Here is a 19,176-nt window from a genome sequence, read left to right as displayed (position 1 = left end):
ACTCAGCAAACTTTCATTATATGTCAGACACTGCTCTAGATTCCCTTGTACTCTAGCAGCGAAGCAGGGAGAAAGGAACTCCATAAAATAAGAAGCAAAAAAATACAAGTAAACAAGAAAATGCATAAAAATGTAGCATATCGGCTGGGCACGGTAGCTCACGTCTGTAATCTTAGCACTTTGGGAGGCTGAGGGCGGCGGATTGCCCGAGCTCAGGAGTTCGAGACCAGCCTGGGCAACATGGTGAAACCCCGTCTCTACTAAAATACAAAAGAAATTATCCAGGTGTGGCAGCATGCACCTGTAGTCCCAGCCACTCGGGAGGCTGAGGCAGGAGAATTGTTTGGACCCGGGAAGCAGAGGTTTCAGTGAGCTGAGATCACGCCACTGCACTCCAGCTTGGGCGACAGAGCGAGACTCCGTCTCTAAAACTAAATAAATAATAAATAAATAAAATGAAAAAAATAAAAATAAAAAATAAAATAAAATAAAATAAATAGAGCATATCAGATGGTAGTCAGGGCCATGGAGAAAAATGACCCAAGCTGGGAATTGAAGAGGGCCAGTGGATGGTGCTGGGGGAGGACTATGACTGTGTTTTAAATTCGGCTGATAAGGAGAGTTGTCACTGTAAAAGGGACATTTGAGCAAAGACCTGAAACAGGTGAGGGAGCAAGTCCTGTGGCTGGCAGGAGAAGAGCATTCCAGGCAGAGGAGCCGGCAAGGGCAGGTCCCTAGTGGTAAGGGCATAGCTGGCAGGTTCAAGGAGGCTGTGCTGGCGGGGTCACGGTTGCTCATGCCTATAACCCCAGCACTTTGGGAGGCCGAGGCGGGTGGATCACTTGAGAGGTCAGGAGTTCGAGAGAAGCCTGGCCAACATGGTGAAACCCTGTCTCTACTACTAATACAAAAATTAGCCAGGCCTGGTGGTGTGTGCCTGTAATCCCAGCTTCTCAGGAGGCTGAGGCAGGAGAACCGCTTGAATCCGGGAGGCAGAGAGTGCAATGAGCTGAGATTGAGCCACTGCACTCCAGCCTGGGGAACAAGAGCAAGACTCCATCTAAAAAACAAAAAAAGAATGGAGGCCATGCAGCCCACGTGGAGTGAGGCAGGTGGGGTAAGTGGGAAGTGAGGGCAGGTGTGTGGCTGCAGGGACAGGCAGATACCTTAGGGCCTCGTAGCCAGTAAGGAGTTTGGGTTTTCCTCTGAGTGACATGAGAATCCTTGCAAGGTTTTGAGCACAGGAGCAACATAATTTATGTTTGAAAAGGATCCCCAACATGAATCCCAAAGTTTGCACATCTGCCAGCCACACTCAAGGTGGCCTCTGGGCTCCCGAGTTGGAATTCTTTGGGCACGAAAGAACACATCTTGGTGTGGGAATCTCCCTTCCTTCAATAAAGGAACAAAAGAAAAGGCTCAAACTCGCCAGCGACAGGAGTCTCACAGCTCAAAACCGGTCCCAGCGACTGAACGTCTGAGCACTGCAGCTAGCCTAGACATTTCTTTGAATTTCTTCTAAGAAACAAAACCCTCGCCAGAACCACTCTGTGGTTCACCTTTCAAGTTCTCCAACCACGGAGCCCTTGCCTCAGGCAGAGTTTGAAGTGAGCTATTTGATCATTCACTTGTTTCTCTGTCTCTAGCCTCAAAAGAAAAAGAAAAAGAAAAAGAAAAAGAAAAAAAGGCCTCTGGAGGCAGAGCAAGGAGACTGTGGGTTTCCCAGCTTTCCAAGTCTTCACAGGAAACTGGTTTTGCCAAAGCCCTTCAGGCCGAGATTGAGGACACAAAGCAGGTCACTTGGACCCAAAACACATGAAAGGGGTCAGAATGGAGGGGTCACTGCACCCCAGTTCCCAGAATTTACTCCTCCAAACCCTGCCTGGAAACAGCCTCCAAAAGCAAGTTACAAAGCAGGGGGAGTCCCATGCCCATTCCCACTCCAGCTGGTTTTGATTCGGGATCAGGCCTGTTGCAAGCCCCCTCGCTGCTATTTTCCTGATCAAGGAGAAAGACTGAAAGAATCCCTGCTCCTCACATCTCAGAGACATAGACTGTGACTTTGCCAACATCCCACAAACACATAAGTGGCTCTGGTAAAGGAGCTGCATATGCCCGTTACACGTGGAGTTTCCGGACTGCAATGTGGAAGGCAGCATCCGCCTCAGTCTTTCCACCTGTCAGATGGGTGAGACACCACCAGCCCTAGTTACTGCACAGAACACCTGGTCAGGAAGAAGAAGGAAGCAGTGGGACAGGGCTCTGTGAAGGGCTGGGTCCACCAAGAGGGCAAGAACAGGCCACCAAGTACATGCCCCTGCTCCTGGAGACCCCAGAATGGTGCTCCCCACCGCCCCCATCTCCACATCGCTGTTTGTGAGACTGCCCCTGAGGGCTGCACCATGGAGTTCCCTTCCTCAGGCGGACAGGGAGGCACCAGCAGGAGATGATGGGGTTGGGGTAGAGTGAGGGGGATACTCTCCACCTGGTGCCATGGGCTGGCTGCATGTGCTCCATGACCACAGCTCCATCGTGGGGTGCTCCCTTACCCTGTCTTTCAGACATCGGGGTGGTTACAGCTCCCAGAATTCACAGTCCTGCCCAGTACTGCGCTGTCCCTGCGGTTCCCTCTATCCTGCCTGCATTGTGTAAATAAGGCCTTTAATAAACACGCACGTTGGGCGCGCCTTCCGTATTCTGCCAGGACCCTAACTGATGATGCTCACCCTTATCTAACTTCCATCTCACATGCAACCCTGTTTTGCAAATGAAGGAACTGAGATTCAAAGAGTTGACTGGCTTGCCAGCCCACACATAATGGAGTCCAGAGTTTGGGCTCCGATCCCACTTGGTAACCCTTCCTGGTACTCTGTGGTCCCAACACCATGAGCTGAGAAGCAAGTGTGTGAGGGCCCAGCCCCTCCAGCTCCCTCCTGGAACAGTTCGCCCCCACCTCTGTCTCCTTCGCTGCTGCTTCAGGGCAGGGAGGGGCAGCTTCCTGTGCCTTCTGAGTCTAGAGACCGCCTAATGACAGTGACCACCAGCACTGTGACCTGCCTTTAACTCATCACCTCATTTAGTACTCATAACAACCTCTTGAGGAAAGTCAGACTTTAAAGGGCTTTAACTTGCCCAGGGCCAAACAGCATGCAGGTGGTAGGGCCAGGGTTTGTACCCAGGCCATCTGACTCCATTACTTAGCATCTCACCACCACCCTCTACCACACACCTCCCAGCCTTGCTGGTAGGGAAGCAGCCACGTGTGTAAGCTGTGGTCTGTGATACAGTTGTGTGTTCTTCCACACACATGTCCAGCCATGTGACCACGGGCTCCCCCGAATAGAACCTCTTTGTTTACTAGCTGTGTGGCTTAGGACAAATTGCTTAACTTCTCTGTGCCTTGGATTTTAATCAGTAAAATGGAGATCATGATACTTACCTCAGAGGGTCCTTGAGAGAATTAAATGACCTCATGTGTGTGAAGTCCTTCGATCAGGTCCTCACGCATAGAAAGTGCTCTGTCAGGGTTAGCTATGGTTCTTACCGCTTCTGTTATTTTCACTGTCACTATTTCCCAACTCACCAAAATTCTCTCCTCCCCAGATGTCCATCTGGGCATCATACTTTCCCAGGTGGTTAAACCAGGACTTGTCAATCACGAAGATTCCTCCAGCTATGACAGGCGTCCTGGGAGCAAGGAGAGGGAAGAGGCAACACATGAGCTGGAGAAGCAAGGAGGCCCTTTAGCTGGCCCCAGGACCCAAGACCGCCAGCCTCTAGATCCCTCCCTGCAGAGTCACTGGGGCAGGATGTCTGGCCAGCTCCCTGGCCCCCCACATCTGTTCCCATGGCCTCTGTCTGCACCGTCCCTGCAGACAGGCTCTGAGGGCCCAGAACAGAGTCGGCACTTGACAGTGCACCTCAGGAGCCCAAGCGACCGATGTAGCCTCTGAAGAGCCTCCCAGGCCCCTGACCCAGGGAAGGAAGGGGTCCCCCAGAGCCCACAGCAGCCCTGACCTTATGGGCCTGGTGGGGTCTGTCCGGGTCATCTTCTGCTCAAGAGGGATCTGCTCCCACTTGAAATGCAGGCTCCAGTCGAACCCTAAGGGACAGCGCAAGGTGAGGACAGAGCTCAGGGCAGAGCTGCGGGCTGCTGAGCCCCTTCACTCCACCACCCCTCGGAGTCTCCCCTGATCAGAGCCCTGCCTACTCGTGCAGCCCCTCCTTCATGCGGAATGAGCCAAGCCCCTCCTCTCAGGAAGTGCACCATCTACTGGGTAAGACAGAAACTACAAAGATAAATAAATCAACGGAGGCGATGTCTGCTGGGATGAAAGCACTAAAAAAAAAAAAAAAAGGAGGAGTGCCCATACTATTAATATTATAGTTAGAATAGTCAGGAAAGGCTCTCTGGTGACTTTGGAGTAGAGACCTGAATGAAGGATAGATCCATGCAGATACCTGGAAAAAGGGAATTCCAGGCAGGGGCAGCTGCCAGTGCCAAAGCCCTGAGGTGATTTCCCAAAGGAGAAATGCCTGGCTCCCTTCAGAATCCCACCCAGACTCGCGATCTAACTAATGGCTGGGTCCATATACTCGGAGTCCAGATCCCAAATGGGGAATCCGCTGTGCCCACTAGCTCCCAGCACCAGACTCTCTAGAGCAGCACAGTTCCATAGAACTCTCTGCAACGGTGAAATGTTCTATATCTGCACTGTCGAATACCGTAGCCACTAACTTCATGTGGCTACTGAGCCTTGAACTGTGGCTAGTACAGTTAAGGAACTGCCTTTTAAGTTTTATTTGATTTGAATTAATGTAAGTTTAAGTAGCCAAAGGTGGCTATTATCTACTGTACTGAATAACCTGGCACAGTCCAAAAGAAATATAATACAAGCCACAGATGTAAGCCAAATACATAATTCAAATGTTCTAGTAATCACATCAGAAAAAGAATATATGAAATTAATTTGGATGAAATTTTTTAATGTAATATATCAAAAATATTGTCATTTCAACATGTAATCAATACAAAAAATTACTAATGAGGTATCTTACATTCTTTCACATTAAGTCTGGGAAACCTGGTGGGTTTTCTATGTCCACAGCACTCTCAGTTCCAACTAGTCACTTTTCAAGACTAGTCACATTTCAAGAGCTCAACAGCCAAATGTGGCTGATAATTGCCATACACAGCACAGGTCTTGACCATCTCTGGGGCACACGTGTTAGGAAGTCATGCAAGGCCGAGGGATCCCCACTCAAGACATCCTCATCCTCAAGACAGCTGTCACATCATGGCCTTCTGCCAGGACTTGTGACCATGATCCCTAGGCTTGAAGCATTTGGGAAGAAAGTGTCAATATCTGGAGGGAGGGAAAGATGACAGACTAGTCTGGCTCCGATATTGATTGAACCAGAAGCCTGCAACTGCCAGTGCTGCTCCTTTGTCCCCAGTCCCAGGGCTGTGCCCAATCCCTCTTCATTTTCTCTTTGGAGGTGGTGGAAGGGGTGTGCATGAGGCTCTCTGGCACAGCCGGAAAGAGCAGCAAGCAAGGGTTTTTGCCTGCCTAGCCTCACTTACCTCCTTTCATGTCTACAGCCCCATCCCTGGGAGTAGAACTCACCTCCACGAAGGTCAGCAGATGCTGCAAGGTAGGCAAAATTATCCAGACTGATGACATCAATGATGGGACTCACTACACGGGTGTGGTCCTAGGAGAGAGATGCGAGATGGTGTGAGGCCTGGGACTCCTCTGCAGAAAAAGGCCTAGCTGCCTGCTCTGGGGAGAAGGCCTCTCTGAGACATGGGGCACTCAGCACTTCCTGCAGGGTATGCCCAGGGCCGCCCCTCAACCCTGGCAGTCTCCTGGCAGCTGTCCCACATCATCACACCCAAGCTCCTGGATGTTCCTATTTGGCTCCCATGTACTCTCCCAGCCTCTTCCTCACACATCATTTTGAGCCCTGCTAGAATCTCACCTACTCCATGAAGTCTTCCCTGACTGCTGCAGGCTGAAGGATTTTTTCCTCTTTTAAACTGCTCTTACAATGACAGCCTAGATGATTCCTGGGACAGTGACTCACTGTGCTGCCTGAGGTGGCTTTTCTATTTCTGGTCTGAACTGTTGTTTTATTAATATCATTTACCTTTGTATAATAGTTGTTTGAGTCTTCCCAACAGGACTACTAGCGGCTGGAGGGCAGGGGCTCTGTGGTCCCCACGTAATCTGGGTGCTATCTCTCTCATACCACATCCACTGTCACAAGGTCAGACTCACCACTCCCTGCATCACCTCCCAGAACACAAATCCAAATCCAAAACCTTGAGGAATAATGTTGATTTTGCTGGTCTCTTTTTTTGGGTGGTAGATTATGTCATATACCACATGCAAAACTTCATCACCCTTCATGAGCCTTCTCGTCTTTCGCCCTCCATGGGGGACAGGGAACAGAGCCCCTTCTTTCTTCTCTTTCTCCACTCTGCTTTTGCCCCCCAAATCCTCTTGTCTGGAACTTGGAATCCAGCTCTACCCCTCAGTTCGCACCCTAGATCAAGATAACGGAAGCCTGAGATGGGGCTGAACAGCGGAGACCTTTGATGGTTTTTCAATGCTCTGTGGAGGGCCTCACCTCATCCTTTTTATAGACTTTTTTGTGCTGAGATATAAAATCACAGGTTTAAAGTGCACAATTGATGGTTTTTAGTATATTCACAAGATTATACAACTACCACCACTATCTTGTTCCAGAACATTCTCACCACCCCAATAAGAAACCCAATCTACTTGCTATTTCTATAGATTTGCTTATTCTGGACATTTCCTATGAATGGAATCATATAATGTATGGCTTTTCGTGATTGGCTTTCACTTCACATAGGTTTTCAAAGTTCATCCATGTTGTAGCATGAATCAGTTCTTCATTTTTTTAATGACGGGATAATTCTGTTGTATGGATACGTTACATTTTATTTACCCATTCTTCAGTCGACAGGCATTTGGATTTTTCATACCTTTCAGTTATTCTGAATAGTGCTGCTCTGAAGTTACTGTGTGAGCATACGTTTTCATTTCTCTAGGGTATACACCTAGTAGCTCCACTGCTGGGTCATATGGTAACTAACTTATGTTCAAACTTTCGCGGAACTGCCAGACTGCCTTCCAACGTGGCTGCCCTACTTTACTTTCCTGCCAGCAATATATGAAGGCTCCTGATATGGTTTGGGTATTTATCCCACCCAAATCTCATGTTGAAATATAATCCCAAGGTTGGAGATGGGGCCTAGTTGGGGGTGTCTGGGTCATGGGGGTGGATCGCTCATGGCTTGGTGTTGTCTTCGAGATAGTGAGTGACTTCTCATGAGATCTGGTTAGTTTAGAAGTATGTAGTACCTCCAGCCAACTCTCTCTTGCCCTCACTCTTGCCATGTGAGGTACCTACTCCCCCTTCATCTTCTGCCATGAATAAAGCTCCCTGAGACCTCCTCAGAAGCCAAGCAGACGCCAGTGCCATGCTTGTACAATGTGAGCCACTTAAACCTCTTTTCCTTATAAGTTATCCAGTCTCAGGTACTTCCCTACAGCAGTGCAAGAATGGCCTGATACAGCTCCTATTTCTCCATGTCCTTGCCAGCACATGTTATTGTCCATCTTTTTGATTCTAGCCATCCTGGCAGGTGTGAAGTGGCATCTCAGTATGTGTTTGAGTTGCATTTCCCTAATGACTAATGATGCTGAGCATATTTTCCTAGGATGATTGGCCATTTCTATATCTTCCTTGGAAAAATGTCTACTCAAATCCTTCGCCAACTTTTTTTTTCTTGAGATGGAGTCTCGCTCAGTTGCCCAGGCTGGTGTCAGTGGTGTGATCTTGGCTCACTGCAACTTCTGCCTCTCAGGACCAGGTGATTCTCCCGCCTCAGCCTCCCAAGTAGGTGGGAGCATAGGCACCCGCCGTCATGCCCGGCTACTTTTTGTATATTTGTAGAGATGGGGTTTCACCATGTTGACCAGGCTGGTCTTGAACTCCCGACCTCAGGTGATCTGCCTGCGTTGGCGTCCCAAAGTGCTGGGATTACAGGGGTGAGCCACCGCTCCAGGTCCCTTTGCCAAGTGTTAAATTGGGTTATTTGTCTTTTTATGGTCGGGTTGTAATCATCTCATCCTTTTCTGCCATCTGTCCAAAATCCTCCCTGTTCTGGAGAGCAGTAGGTATGTGGCAGGGGCCCTCCTACCCTCCCCTCTCTTTGAGAACAGCATCCTCTCCTCCCTCCTGCAAGGGCTTCCCAGCCTGAACAAAAGCTCTCCCAGCACAGGACCCTCACTCTCTCAGGAGAAAAACAACACCCATTTATAGTAGGAGCTTTGTAGCTCACCCAGGCTTTCATCCAATTTCATTCTCACAATAACCCAATGGGATAATTATTACAATTATCCCCATTTTCAGATGAGAAAACTCAATAAGGTGAAGTCACTCGGGGGAAGTAGACTATTTGGGCTTCCTACGATGCCTGCCCAGCTTCGAAGACTGTTCCACAGGCCTCGGTGCTGGGAATGTAGCGGCTGAGTCCCCAAGGACGCCCAGCTCCCCAGAGACGGCGGCTCACCTCCTTCACCCGCTGCAGCATGGGCGGCAGCCACTCGGTGTTCACTTCGCAGTGACTATCCAGAAATGTGAGGACGGTAGCTGCAGCCACATCCGCCCCACGCACTCGGGACCGGATCAGCCCTGCAAGGGGAGTAGACAGGGCTCGGTGCTGGGACTGGGCCAACTGGCTTCCCACCTGTCCCCCAAAGTCCCAGGGCTCTCCTCCCCTTCAGGGGCTGAGGTTTCCTTGAGGTTTCCTGAGTTATTGTGATTAGATTTGTCTTTGTACTTCTGCTTGTTTCCTGCCTCCCTCCCTTGCTTCTTCTTATCCACCCATCAACCACCATCACTCCAGGGTCACACCCCGAGTGCCCTCTATGTGCCAGTCACTGTCTGGGCTCTAGGGACACACTGATGAACAGTCACAGTTTAGAGCATGGAAAGGGCAATAAAGTATAGTTTGATCCTAAAGGAGAACCGGAAAACAAAACTTTTTCCCATGAGAACCTGCGGGTGGTCCCCTCCAGCCATACCCCTATGTGTAGCATGGAGATAATCTTCGAGACTAAGATAGGCTGAAGTCTGTATGGCAGCCCCTTCCCTTCCCTTCAGCATGTTATTTAACCGCTCTGAGCCTCAGTTTTCTTATCTATAAGATGCAGAGAGATAATAATCCCTGACTGTCAGGATCAAACAAGACGACAGGGATAGAGCTTGTGCCTGGGGGACCCACACACGTCAGATTCTGTTCTTCTGTGCCTGTCCCTCAACAGCCTCACCAGCCTCATTTTGGGCAGCACTGTGCCCGGGGCTGGGACCCGCCTGGTCAGGAGGGAGGAGGCCCAGCTTCTCCTGCCTCTGCCAGAGTGGCCATGCAGCCCTGTGAGCTGTGGGAGGGAAGGACTTACTCTTAGAGCTCTGAGTATAAGCAGCTCCTTGGAGACATTTCCCTAGTCATGCCTCTGCCCCACACTCTGCCTCTAGCTGCCTACCAGCCCGCCCTCCAGCCAAAAGCCCATCAGTCTCCACCCCAAAAGTGTCTACAAAGCCTCTAGTCATAAATTTACATTTACTGTTGTCAAATCCAGGGACAGCATATTCCCAGACCCGATGGTACCTACAGCCCAGTGGCTTGGGAAGCATTTAACTTTGGCCACTTCCATTCCGGTTTGAAGGTCTCCGTCACTGATATCCTTGTGGCCCCTTAGTCTGACTGGTCTTTCTTTCTCTCTCTTTTTTTTTTTCCGAGACAGTGTCGCTCTGTCACCCAGGCTGGAGTGCAGTGGCGTAATCTTGACTCACTGCAATCTCTGCCTCCTGGGTTCAAGTGTTGAAGTGATTCTCCTGCCTCAGCCTCCTGAGTAGTTGGGGCTAGAGGCATGCACCACCACACCCAGATATTTTCGTATGTTTAGTAGAGACGGGGTTTTAGCATATTGGCCAGGCTGGTCTTGAACTCATGACCTCAAGTGGCCTGCTCACCTCGGCCTCCCAAAGTGCTGGGATTATCTTAAACATATCTATCACATCCTTCTCTCACTCTAAAACCTTCAGTGGCTCCCTGCTACCTCTGCCTTATGAAGTCAATGCTTTCTTCTGGCTTCCAAGGTCTTCTATCATCTCAATTCACTCCACCCATTCCCCTCGCTGACCAGGCCTGGGGTCTCGCAGGAAGGGAGTATGAGTAGAGGGAGGTTAGGAGGCTGGCCTTTGGGTTGGGCCCCACAGGTTGGAACCATGGCTGCTCTATTCATCACCCTGGGCAAATCGCTGAAGCTCCTTAAACCCCAGTTCCCTTGTCTGTACAACGGGCACAATGGGCTTAGTACAAGGACTGAAAGTAACAAAATGGATGCCCGCAGGGGAGGAGCCCTCAGGAAAGGGGCTGTTAGTATTGCACATGCCCATATCCCTGACTGATGCCTTTGCTTGCAGAGTGCACAAGCCGGCATGCCCTCCCTTGCTACCTTTTACCTGTCTCATGACGCCCCCACACCCCGTTGAGGCCCATTCCTCCACGGAAGCCTTCCCTGCTCACTCCAGCTCTCCTCCGATCTCCATGCTACTCATACACAACCACAACCAACCTGTGGCTGCAGTGGATTCTGACCCCTTGGCTATGTAGTAGCCCTCCGAGGGCAGGGACCACACTTCGTATTTCCTTCGTGTCCCCTAGAGTGCCATGCTATAGTTGCTACTCCAAAACACGTCTGGATTGGAAGTGAGGTCACATGTGCTTTATGCTTCTGGATTTTTCTGAATTTTTCTCAAAGCCTTTCCACACAGCCAGTCTCATGTAATCCTTACAATCACCTTGCAAGGCTGAAAGGGACTGTCTTATCCCATTTCTCAGGAGAGACAGCTAAGGCAGTCAGAGATGGAGCAACTTGCCTCCAGTTGTGCCTTGATGGGGCTGATCTGGGAAGCAGGAGAGTCTTCTGCAGAGCCTGGTCCCAGCCATCAGGAATGCAGCAGGGCCCTGGTGGCTTGGTGTGCCACAGCACCAAGAGAGAGTGCGGAGGTGCAGAGGATGACACCAAGATGGGCCCTCGGCAGGAACCAGGGTGCAAGGACTCACCTTCTCGCCGGTCATTGCGCAGGCACTTGACCTTGGGGATCCTGGTCAGGAGTAGACAGTCTTCCGCTGAGGACGTAGAGAGGAAGGCAAGCTCATTTAGACATGGGCATCAGGCCACTAGTGGTTTGGCTGCCATGAAAATTGCCCCATACTAAGCCCAGGAAAGGGCTGGGGATGGGAATGGGGAAGGGGTATGGTCATCATTACTGGCGGAAGGGTTGCCCTGCCCCACTCTCAGGCCAGATTGAAGAGTGCCTGTACCTACGGCAGTACTCCACTCCACCTCAGGGAGCACCAGAGAGCACGTTTGGAGGTGGTTACCAGCCCAGCTAGCATCTGCATTTGGCAGTTGTAATAATGAAGGATGCTGTTGAGTTTCTTTACTTTAAAAAAAAATATCATCTCACAAGTGTCCCATCCAAAGCAACACCCACCCTTCTTTCCCCTCCTTTGACACCAGGAAACAGGACCAGGGAAGGGTCCTAGAAAAGACAGGATCCCTGCCAGGGACAGAAAGGTGTCTGTGATGGTCAGGACAACCTCAGCGGTGCTTGCCTTGGTGTTCTGGGGAAACGGAGACGAGGGTGGAATGCAGGGCTGCAAAAAGGAAGGTGACTACTCACGATCTGAACTGAAGTCATCCACTAAAATGATCTCCTGGATCAAGTTGGCAGGAGTTCGGTTCAGGACACTAGAGTAGCAGTGGAAACAGAAAGAGCCTGGATTTAGGAACCACCTCCCATTTTTACCCCTCCCTGGGCCGTGGGACTCCCCAGCCGCCCAGCTCCAGGGCCAGCACCCTGGGCGCTCCTACCTGAATCCCATTCTTGTCTAAGTTCATTAAGGAAAAGGGGAGATGGGAGTTCAACTTGACCACAAGCCCAGGCTTAGCAGGAAGAATCCACCTCCAATCTGCCGCTCTGTGACACCGACAGACACTGCTGGGCTTCCATCACCCTCCTGAGGCCTCCTGTCTAGCCCGGCCTCCCTCAGCTCCTGACACCTACATTTCTGTCCTTGTCCTGGACACCTGACCTGGTGTTTGACTATCACATTCCTCTAACAGTTGGACTTCTGGGGTCTTCCTGGCCCTGATTCACCAGTTTCACCTTCTCAGCAGTACAGGACTCAGCCTCCAGCACCTGCTGAGCTTCATGCTGTCTGGCCACAGTGCCCGATCCCAATATCCTCCCCTGCCAGCACCACTGAGATGACAGTCCTGTGGCTGGACTTACCTCTTCACCGTGCGCAGCAGGGTGGAGCGGGCCTCATTGTGGAAGGTGATGATGACGCTGGTGGCCGGCAGGTCCGAGGAGTAGGACACAGACGGGCAGCTGAGCAGGGAGCAGAGGTCAGAGCCAGCCATGAGGGCATCCTCAGGGCAGGCCAAGGTTTTTCTTTGTCCAGTTTATTGCACCCGAGAATACTTCTGCGAGGCAGAGAAGGCACACCCAAAGCCAGGCCAGAGGCCCCGCCCCTCTACCCCCATGCTGTATCCCACACTGGCCCAGAGCCCAGATGCCACCCATCCTGGGGTCCCGGAAGGGAAGCAGCAGGTTGGGAGACCTTCCAAAGCCTGAGGGCTCTTTACCAGGGATCCAGAGCCCCCAGAGGGTACAGCACCAGGCCCCAGGATACAGCCCTGACCACACAGACAGAACTGTCTGTCCTATGATGGGGGGGATATGCGAAAGGGAAAACCACCTCTTTGTTTGTCCCGATACCCTGGAGCTTCTTCCTTCTCTCCTCCCACCTCAGGACATTTGGTAGCATCTGCAGAGGAATCACCCCTACCCTGGCTGCCAGGGAATTCCTCCCTCTCACTGCCCAATACTGACAGCCCTGCTGCAGACAATGGACTGGGGAGCAGTCTCGCTCCTCCGGGGGTCCTGGGTCCCCTGGAAGAAACAAGCCTCTGATAAGACACCAAAGGCCTATCCGGCCACCCCCTCCCTCCCCAGCCATCCATATACACCACATTTTCTGGCCTACTGGCTCCCTCTCCTCTAGAAAGGGAGTGAAAACAATTCATTCCTGCCACACTTCATCCCTGTTGTTTCTGTGCATGCATTTATTTGCGCTCCTGGGGCGCTGGAAGGCGGCCTCCATTGCTGGTTTTCATAGCAATCTTCTTTATTACAATTGCTCTCTGACTATTCCAGCAGTGACCATTTTTTCATTATGGCATTCATTCTACTGACAGCAGCTTACAGCCCGAATTCCCAGGCCCGTTTCCTGCCCTGCAGAGCAGACCGGGTCAGACAGGCGGGAGTCCCACTAGCCTGGGACCCCCCTGGGGGAAATCTTGAGAGGCTGTGCAATAATTCTCCTGGAGAGGGGGTGTGGGGTAGTGGTGGCTGAGGGAAATTTGCCTTCTGCCCCTTGAGAAACCATGCTGCTCAAGGGCCTACGAATTGTAGGGGTGGGAGTGAGCTTGGCTGGCTGAGCTGGGGTGTGCTGGGAGCAGCAGATACCTCCTAAGTGTGTACCCTCCCAGTGCTAACCTCCAGGGCCCCAGTCGTTCTGTCCTGATCCCCCAACCATCCGGTGCCCAGGAAGGAGGGAATCGGGACAGCGACATCTCCCTGGAGGGGGCAAACCCACCCACACCCCATCTGAAGGGTGAACTTGACCTCCCCTCCCCACTGGCCCCCTCCAACCCTTTCCACCATGTATGCCTCTGGGATTGATGTATTGATGTCCCTGAGGATGGGGGTTTATCTGGCTCCCAGGAGCCAGGAGTCTCTAAAGGGGTTTGTCCCAGCCCTGAGTTTTGAGTTTGGAGCTGGTGGGGTTTTCTCTGTGATCCTCCTTGGGCTGTCTTATGTGGTTTATGTCCCTTTGCTTCCCTGGAGGGGGCTCCCTAGATTGAGGACTGGACCAGAAATGAACCTGACAGTTTGGAGTCCAGCAGACACTATAGCCTGCAGGGCTGCAAGGAAGAGCAGCTCCTACCAGTGAACTGGCCCCATCATGGTGGGAGGCCTGCCCACCAAAGCCAGCACGTCCTTTGCTTCCCTACACATGTGCACACACATGCACACACACACACACACACACACACCCCGTGAGCCACCTCAGCTTTCTTTTTTTTTTTTTTTTTTCTTTTTTGAGACGGAGTCTTACTGTGGCACCCAGGCTGGAGTGTGGTACTGTGATCTTGGCTCACTGCAACCTCTGCCTCCTGGGTTCGAGAGATTCTCCTGCCTCAGCCTCCTGAGTAGCTGAGATTACAGGTGTCCACAACCACACCCCACTAAATTTTGTATTTTTAGTAGAGATGGGGTTTCACTATGATGGCCAGGCTGGTCTTGAACTCCTGACCTCAAATGATCCGCCCGCCTCAGCCTCCCAAATTGCTGGGATTACAGGCGTGAGCCACCGTGCCCGGCCCACCTCAGCTTTCTGAGAGGGCCCGGCAGCAGCATATGGACCTCATCCACCCACCACTACCTTGGATTTAAAGCATCTCATTTAAAAATCTACGTAGCCCCCAGGGCAATTCCCCCTTTAAGTTTCTCAGTGAGCACCTGAGAAGGTTCAGAGTCAGGTAAGCTGGAGGGTGAACAGAGATTACCCAGGACAAGCCCTCGATTTACAGATCGGGGCCAGCAGATCCTCCAGACCCTGGGACTAGGTCGGCCATGGCTAGGGCTGCCCACGAAAGGCCTCCAAGTGGAGCTACGTGGATGTAACCTCTTCTCTGGCACAGGCAGACAGGAGGGGACACTGCCCAGGCCTAGGTGAGAAAGAATTTCTGAGGCCCAGAAACGGCCAGCAGACCTGGTGTTGGCCTTGCCGCGTACCAGGAGTACTGCCTTACTTGGCTGCATGAGTGGTTTCTGGAGGCTGACAGTGCTGGTGTTACAGGACAGCAAGGCTGAGGTCTGGGGCTCCTCCAGCCCTGTGTTCATCTCACCTTGCACGGGCTACCAAGCACCCTGGACTTCAGGCATGCGTCTGTGAGTGACAAGGAAGGTGCTAGAACCAGGCCCTCTCGTACCCTCACCTCACCTATACCCTTTGTGCTGTGGAGTAGCTGCTTCAGAATTAAAAGCAACCTTGATCCAAGTCATTGTTCCTACCCTCAAACCAGGACCAGATGGAGGCCCAGCCTAGCTCTGAGCACATAGCTGCAGGCACAGCGGTGGGTCAGCTCCAACAGCGCCCTGGTCATTCTGTGAGATGTCTGCATAGAGCGCAGAAGAGGGGCCCAACCTAGCCGGGGTTGGGAAGGAGCCTTCCATGGAAGGGAGGACAGTGAGCCAAGTGTCCTTGAAGTGAGCCAAGTAGCTCAAAGGGTAGGTGGGGCGGAGGACGTGCGTTTGGGCAGAGGAAACAGCACATGTGAAAGCAAGGAAGGAAGGAGGGAGGAGTCCGGGACTGCAGGACCATCAAGTGCTGGGGGAAAGGTGGGTAAGGCCAGGTCACAGGGAGGGGAGGGTGGTGCTTCAGCATCAGGAACTCAGACTGTTCCTGTAGGTGACAGCAAGAAGAGGAAAGACTGCAGATGGTGACTTTCATACTCTAGACAGAACACACAAAGGCCTAAACCTGGAGAGGGGCTAATGCCTTGCTTAAGGCCGGTCACTCACACTGAGCTGGGATGAGAGTGGAGGCTTCCTTGGTCCCGGTCTAAGGCCTCTCCCACCTCACTACACGGGGAGAACTAAGAACAAGACTGGGAAGCATTTCTGGGAGTTGCTGAGGAGGTGGGGCTGTGGTGCAGGAGGAAAGGTAGGTCAATGGGGTGGGGCACAGCACCCCACTGTTTGCAATGGGCAGGGCTGTGACTCTCTCCACTTTAGGCACCACCAGTAAGGCCCCAAGAGCGCCTGGCTCACCCACCCCCACGGACCTCCTTTGGTCCCCTCCCAGGTCACTTTTGCTGGGACGCCAGACTGAAGTGCCTCGGGCCCTCCTTGGCCTCAGCTGAGCAGTTTCCTTGGTCTTGGCAGGGCCTCAGTAGGTCAGATAAAAAAACAACAGAGGGTGAGGGTTTTTGAATGTCTAAATCACTGGACACAGTCTGAGGAAATCATCCTGATTTCTTAGATACATGTAAAATAAGGCAAACTAAACAATGTTGGCCTTTTCTCAGACTTTCTTCCTCCACCGACACGATGGAGGCCGTACCTGTAATGGCGGGTGTCCCGGATGGGCCGGTCTGGGCTCAACTTGTCACTCTCCAGCTGGTTGAAGGCGTGCTGCCTGTAGGGGTCCTCTCCGGCCTTCAGCTGCTTGGCCAACAGGTAGGCCTTCTCATCAAAGCCTTTCGAGGGAGTTCCTGTCACCTGAGATGAAGGTCAGCGTCAGAGAGGACCACAGGCAGGAGGACCCCACCGTATGGCGAGCACTCAGCACACACCAGGCGGGAGCCAGCCGCGTGGCCTCATTTGTGCCTTACGCCAACTCTATGAGGAGGAGACCGTTATCTCCCCCATTGTACAGGTGAGAAAACTGAGGCTCAAGAGGCTTTTTTTCTTTTCTTTCTTTTTTTTTTTTTGTTGACACAGGGTCTCATTCTGTCACCCAGGCTGGAGTGCAGATCTTGGCTCACTGCAACCTCCGCCTCCCAGGTTCAAGCGATTCTTCTGTCTCAGCTCCTGAGTAGCTGAGATTACATGTGCGCACCACCACACCTAGCTAATTTTCATAATTTTGGTAGAGATGGAGTTTCGTGGTGTTGGCTAGGTGGGCCTTGAACTCCTGACCTCAAGTGATCCGCCTGCCTCGGACTCCCAAAGTGCTGGGATTACAGGCATGCACCACTGCACCCAGTCATCAAGAGGCTTCTTAAAAAGCATCCAGGGTCAGAGTTAGTAAGTCACAAGGTCTGGATTTAAACTGGTTATTCTGACTCCAGAGCCCATGCTCTTAACCAATGCTCTTGGCAGGATTACGGGGAGGGTGAGTCCTGGAGTGCCTAAGTCAAGGTGTCCTGAGGGGACTACAAACCAGAATGGACACTTTTTTTTTTTTTTTTTTTGAGACGGAGTCTCACGCTGTTGCCCAGGCTGGAGTGCAGTGGCGCGATCTCGGCTCACTGCAAGCTCCGCCTCCCGGGTTCCCGCCATTCTCCTGCCTCAGCCTCCTGAGTAGCTGGGACTACAGGCGCCCGCCACCGCGCCCGGCTAATTTTTTGTATTTTTAGTAGAGACGGGGTTTCACTGTGGTCTCGATCTCCTGACCTTGTGATCCGCCCGCCTCGGCCTCCCAAAGTGCTGGGATTACAGGCTTGAGCCACCGCGCCCGGCCCAGAATGGACACTTCTAAGCACCTGCAGATTGACAGTCTCCTAGGGAGAAACCTGGGCCTAGCCTTGGGCTAGGCATTATATGAGGCACCGATCAGTAAAACACCAGGGCTTGGACAAGCTGCTACAGAAAGAACTACCTGTAAGGACAGCAAACCCCTGCAGGCTGAAGCCAGAGCTACCAGAACTCAAGTGCTCAGACAGTGGTGCATCTTCTCTGGGACTTTTGCTTGCTCCTGAAATGGCCCCCTGTAAGATCCACTGGTCCCCAGGCACTAAGTACTGGGCAGTGATGGATGGTAGATGCCATCGCCCATCCCCTTCCTTCACGGCCACACCCTACCCTGTGCTCCCAGAGTCCCCATCAACAGACACTGGGGAAGGACACATCTGAAATGCACGGATGGATGCACACACCTGACATCTCATTACTTGAACCAAACTGCTGACTAGATATTCTCCAGAGTGCCATGAAATATCACCAACTGTGGGTACATCCCAACTCCAACTTTCCACCCAACCATCAGCCCTGGGCTGAAGCTGTAGCCCCAGAGGAAGCAGAAAGGAGGGTGAGAATTGCCCACTCACAAAACTCTTGCCTGAGGATGCTATCACAGGCTAGTCCTAGAGGGATGCTCCCAGCAAGGCAGCTGGACCTGTGGGGAGTGGACCGCTGTGTGGTATGACACTGGGACTATCACCAGCAGCTCAGGGTCTCTACATTCCCCTGAGAGCCTAGCCCCCAACCTCACTGGACAGGCATGCCCAGGGTCCAGGGAGCTCTGATCTCTGGAACTGCTGCCACTCTGTAGCGATGCTACCTTCTCAGGTTGCTTCCTGTCCTAGGAGCCAGTTGGAGGCTCCCTGAGGGCAGAACAGTGAGGGAGATGTCCTCGTGTCCACTGGGCCTACCCCACGCTAGACAAAGATGCTCATGATGGTAACACGGCTGTGGCGGCTGTGCTGGAATGTTGAGGTGGTGCCATGCCAGAGACTGAACAGATGTGGCAGAGCCCCGGGTGAACTCAAAATCCATTTCAGGAAAGACGGAAGGATGGAAGGAAGGAAGGAGGGAGAGAGGGAGAAAAGGATTGTTTTGGCTTGAGGATCGCCAGAAGGATCCAAGCCATCCAACTCTGAAAGTGAGAGTGAAAGGGAGAGTGATTCTTTGTGTCCTTCCCACCTGGGAGAGCAATGGAGGCCCTCTTCGCTCTGGGTCAGGGAAATGGAACGGAGCCTCCAGTTGATGGCAAAGGAGCTATAATTAAAGAAAAACTGCAGAGGGATGATTTGCTGAGGCTCCCAAAGGGAGAGTGTGCACTTCATTATCCTCCAGGTCAGCGGTGGGAAATAGCCATGTTTGTTTATTTAGGACTTACAGCCGCTCTGTGGGCTCAGGAAAGCTCTGAGTCCTCATCCCACACTCATTCATTGCCCAGTGAACACTGACAGTCACTCATCTACCAGGCACTGGGGCACCCTTCTGAATCACCTAAACATGCATTCATTTGTTTATGAATGCTTGCATTCACTCATCCATTCATTAATGCATTCATTCCACAAAGCTCCACCGAGCACTTCCTATGTGCCAGGAAGCAGAAGTAAGGTTTCTGAGATGGTTCCCCCTGCCCCAGCCTGCTGCCTTCCCCACCTCATTCAAGGCTTCCTCAGGGCCATGGAGACGGTTGTGGAAGAATGTCTGCTCAGGCCCAGGCTTCTCTAGAGAGTTCCTCCCAAACCCTTGAAATTGAGT

The 19,176-nt window shown here is 52.1% G+C and overlaps 1 protein-coding gene across 5 annotated transcripts in view; it reads right to left on the bottom strand.

Annotated features, from left to right (window-relative positions):
• GALNT16 (polypeptide N-acetylgalactosaminyltransferase 16) overlaps positions 1–19,176 on the bottom strand; it is a 96,036-nt gene that overhangs the window by 17,978 nt on the left and 58,882 nt on the right. For all 5 annotated transcript variants that reach the window (XM_028851622.2, XM_077941267.1, XM_077941266.1 and 2 more), the window contains exons 2-9: positions 16,304–16,461; positions 12,403–12,501; positions 11,791–11,858; positions 11,168–11,233; positions 8,609–8,730; positions 5,628–5,715; positions 4,018–4,102; positions 3,584–3,687 (exon numbers count right to left, since the gene is read on the bottom strand). In XM_028851622.2, coding sequence (XP_028707455.2) covers positions 3,584–3,687; positions 4,018–4,102; positions 5,628–5,715; positions 8,609–8,730; positions 11,168–11,233; positions 11,791–11,858; positions 12,403–12,501; positions 16,304–16,461 — 790 coding nt within the window. The remainder of the gene's footprint in view (positions 1–3,583; positions 3,688–4,017; positions 4,103–5,627; positions 5,716–8,608; positions 8,731–11,167; positions 11,234–11,790; positions 11,859–12,402; positions 12,502–16,303; positions 16,462–19,176) is intronic.

This window comes from Macaca mulatta, chromosome 7 (genome assembly GCF_049350105.2).
Source record: "Macaca mulatta isolate MMU2019108-1 chromosome 7, T2T-MMU8v2.0, whole genome shotgun sequence".
Taxonomy (NCBI): domain Eukaryota; kingdom Metazoa; phylum Chordata; class Mammalia; order Primates; family Cercopithecidae; genus Macaca; species Macaca mulatta.
The sequence above is the reverse complement of the archived record's forward strand: the minus strand, read 5'-3'. Positions and strand labels throughout refer to the sequence as shown.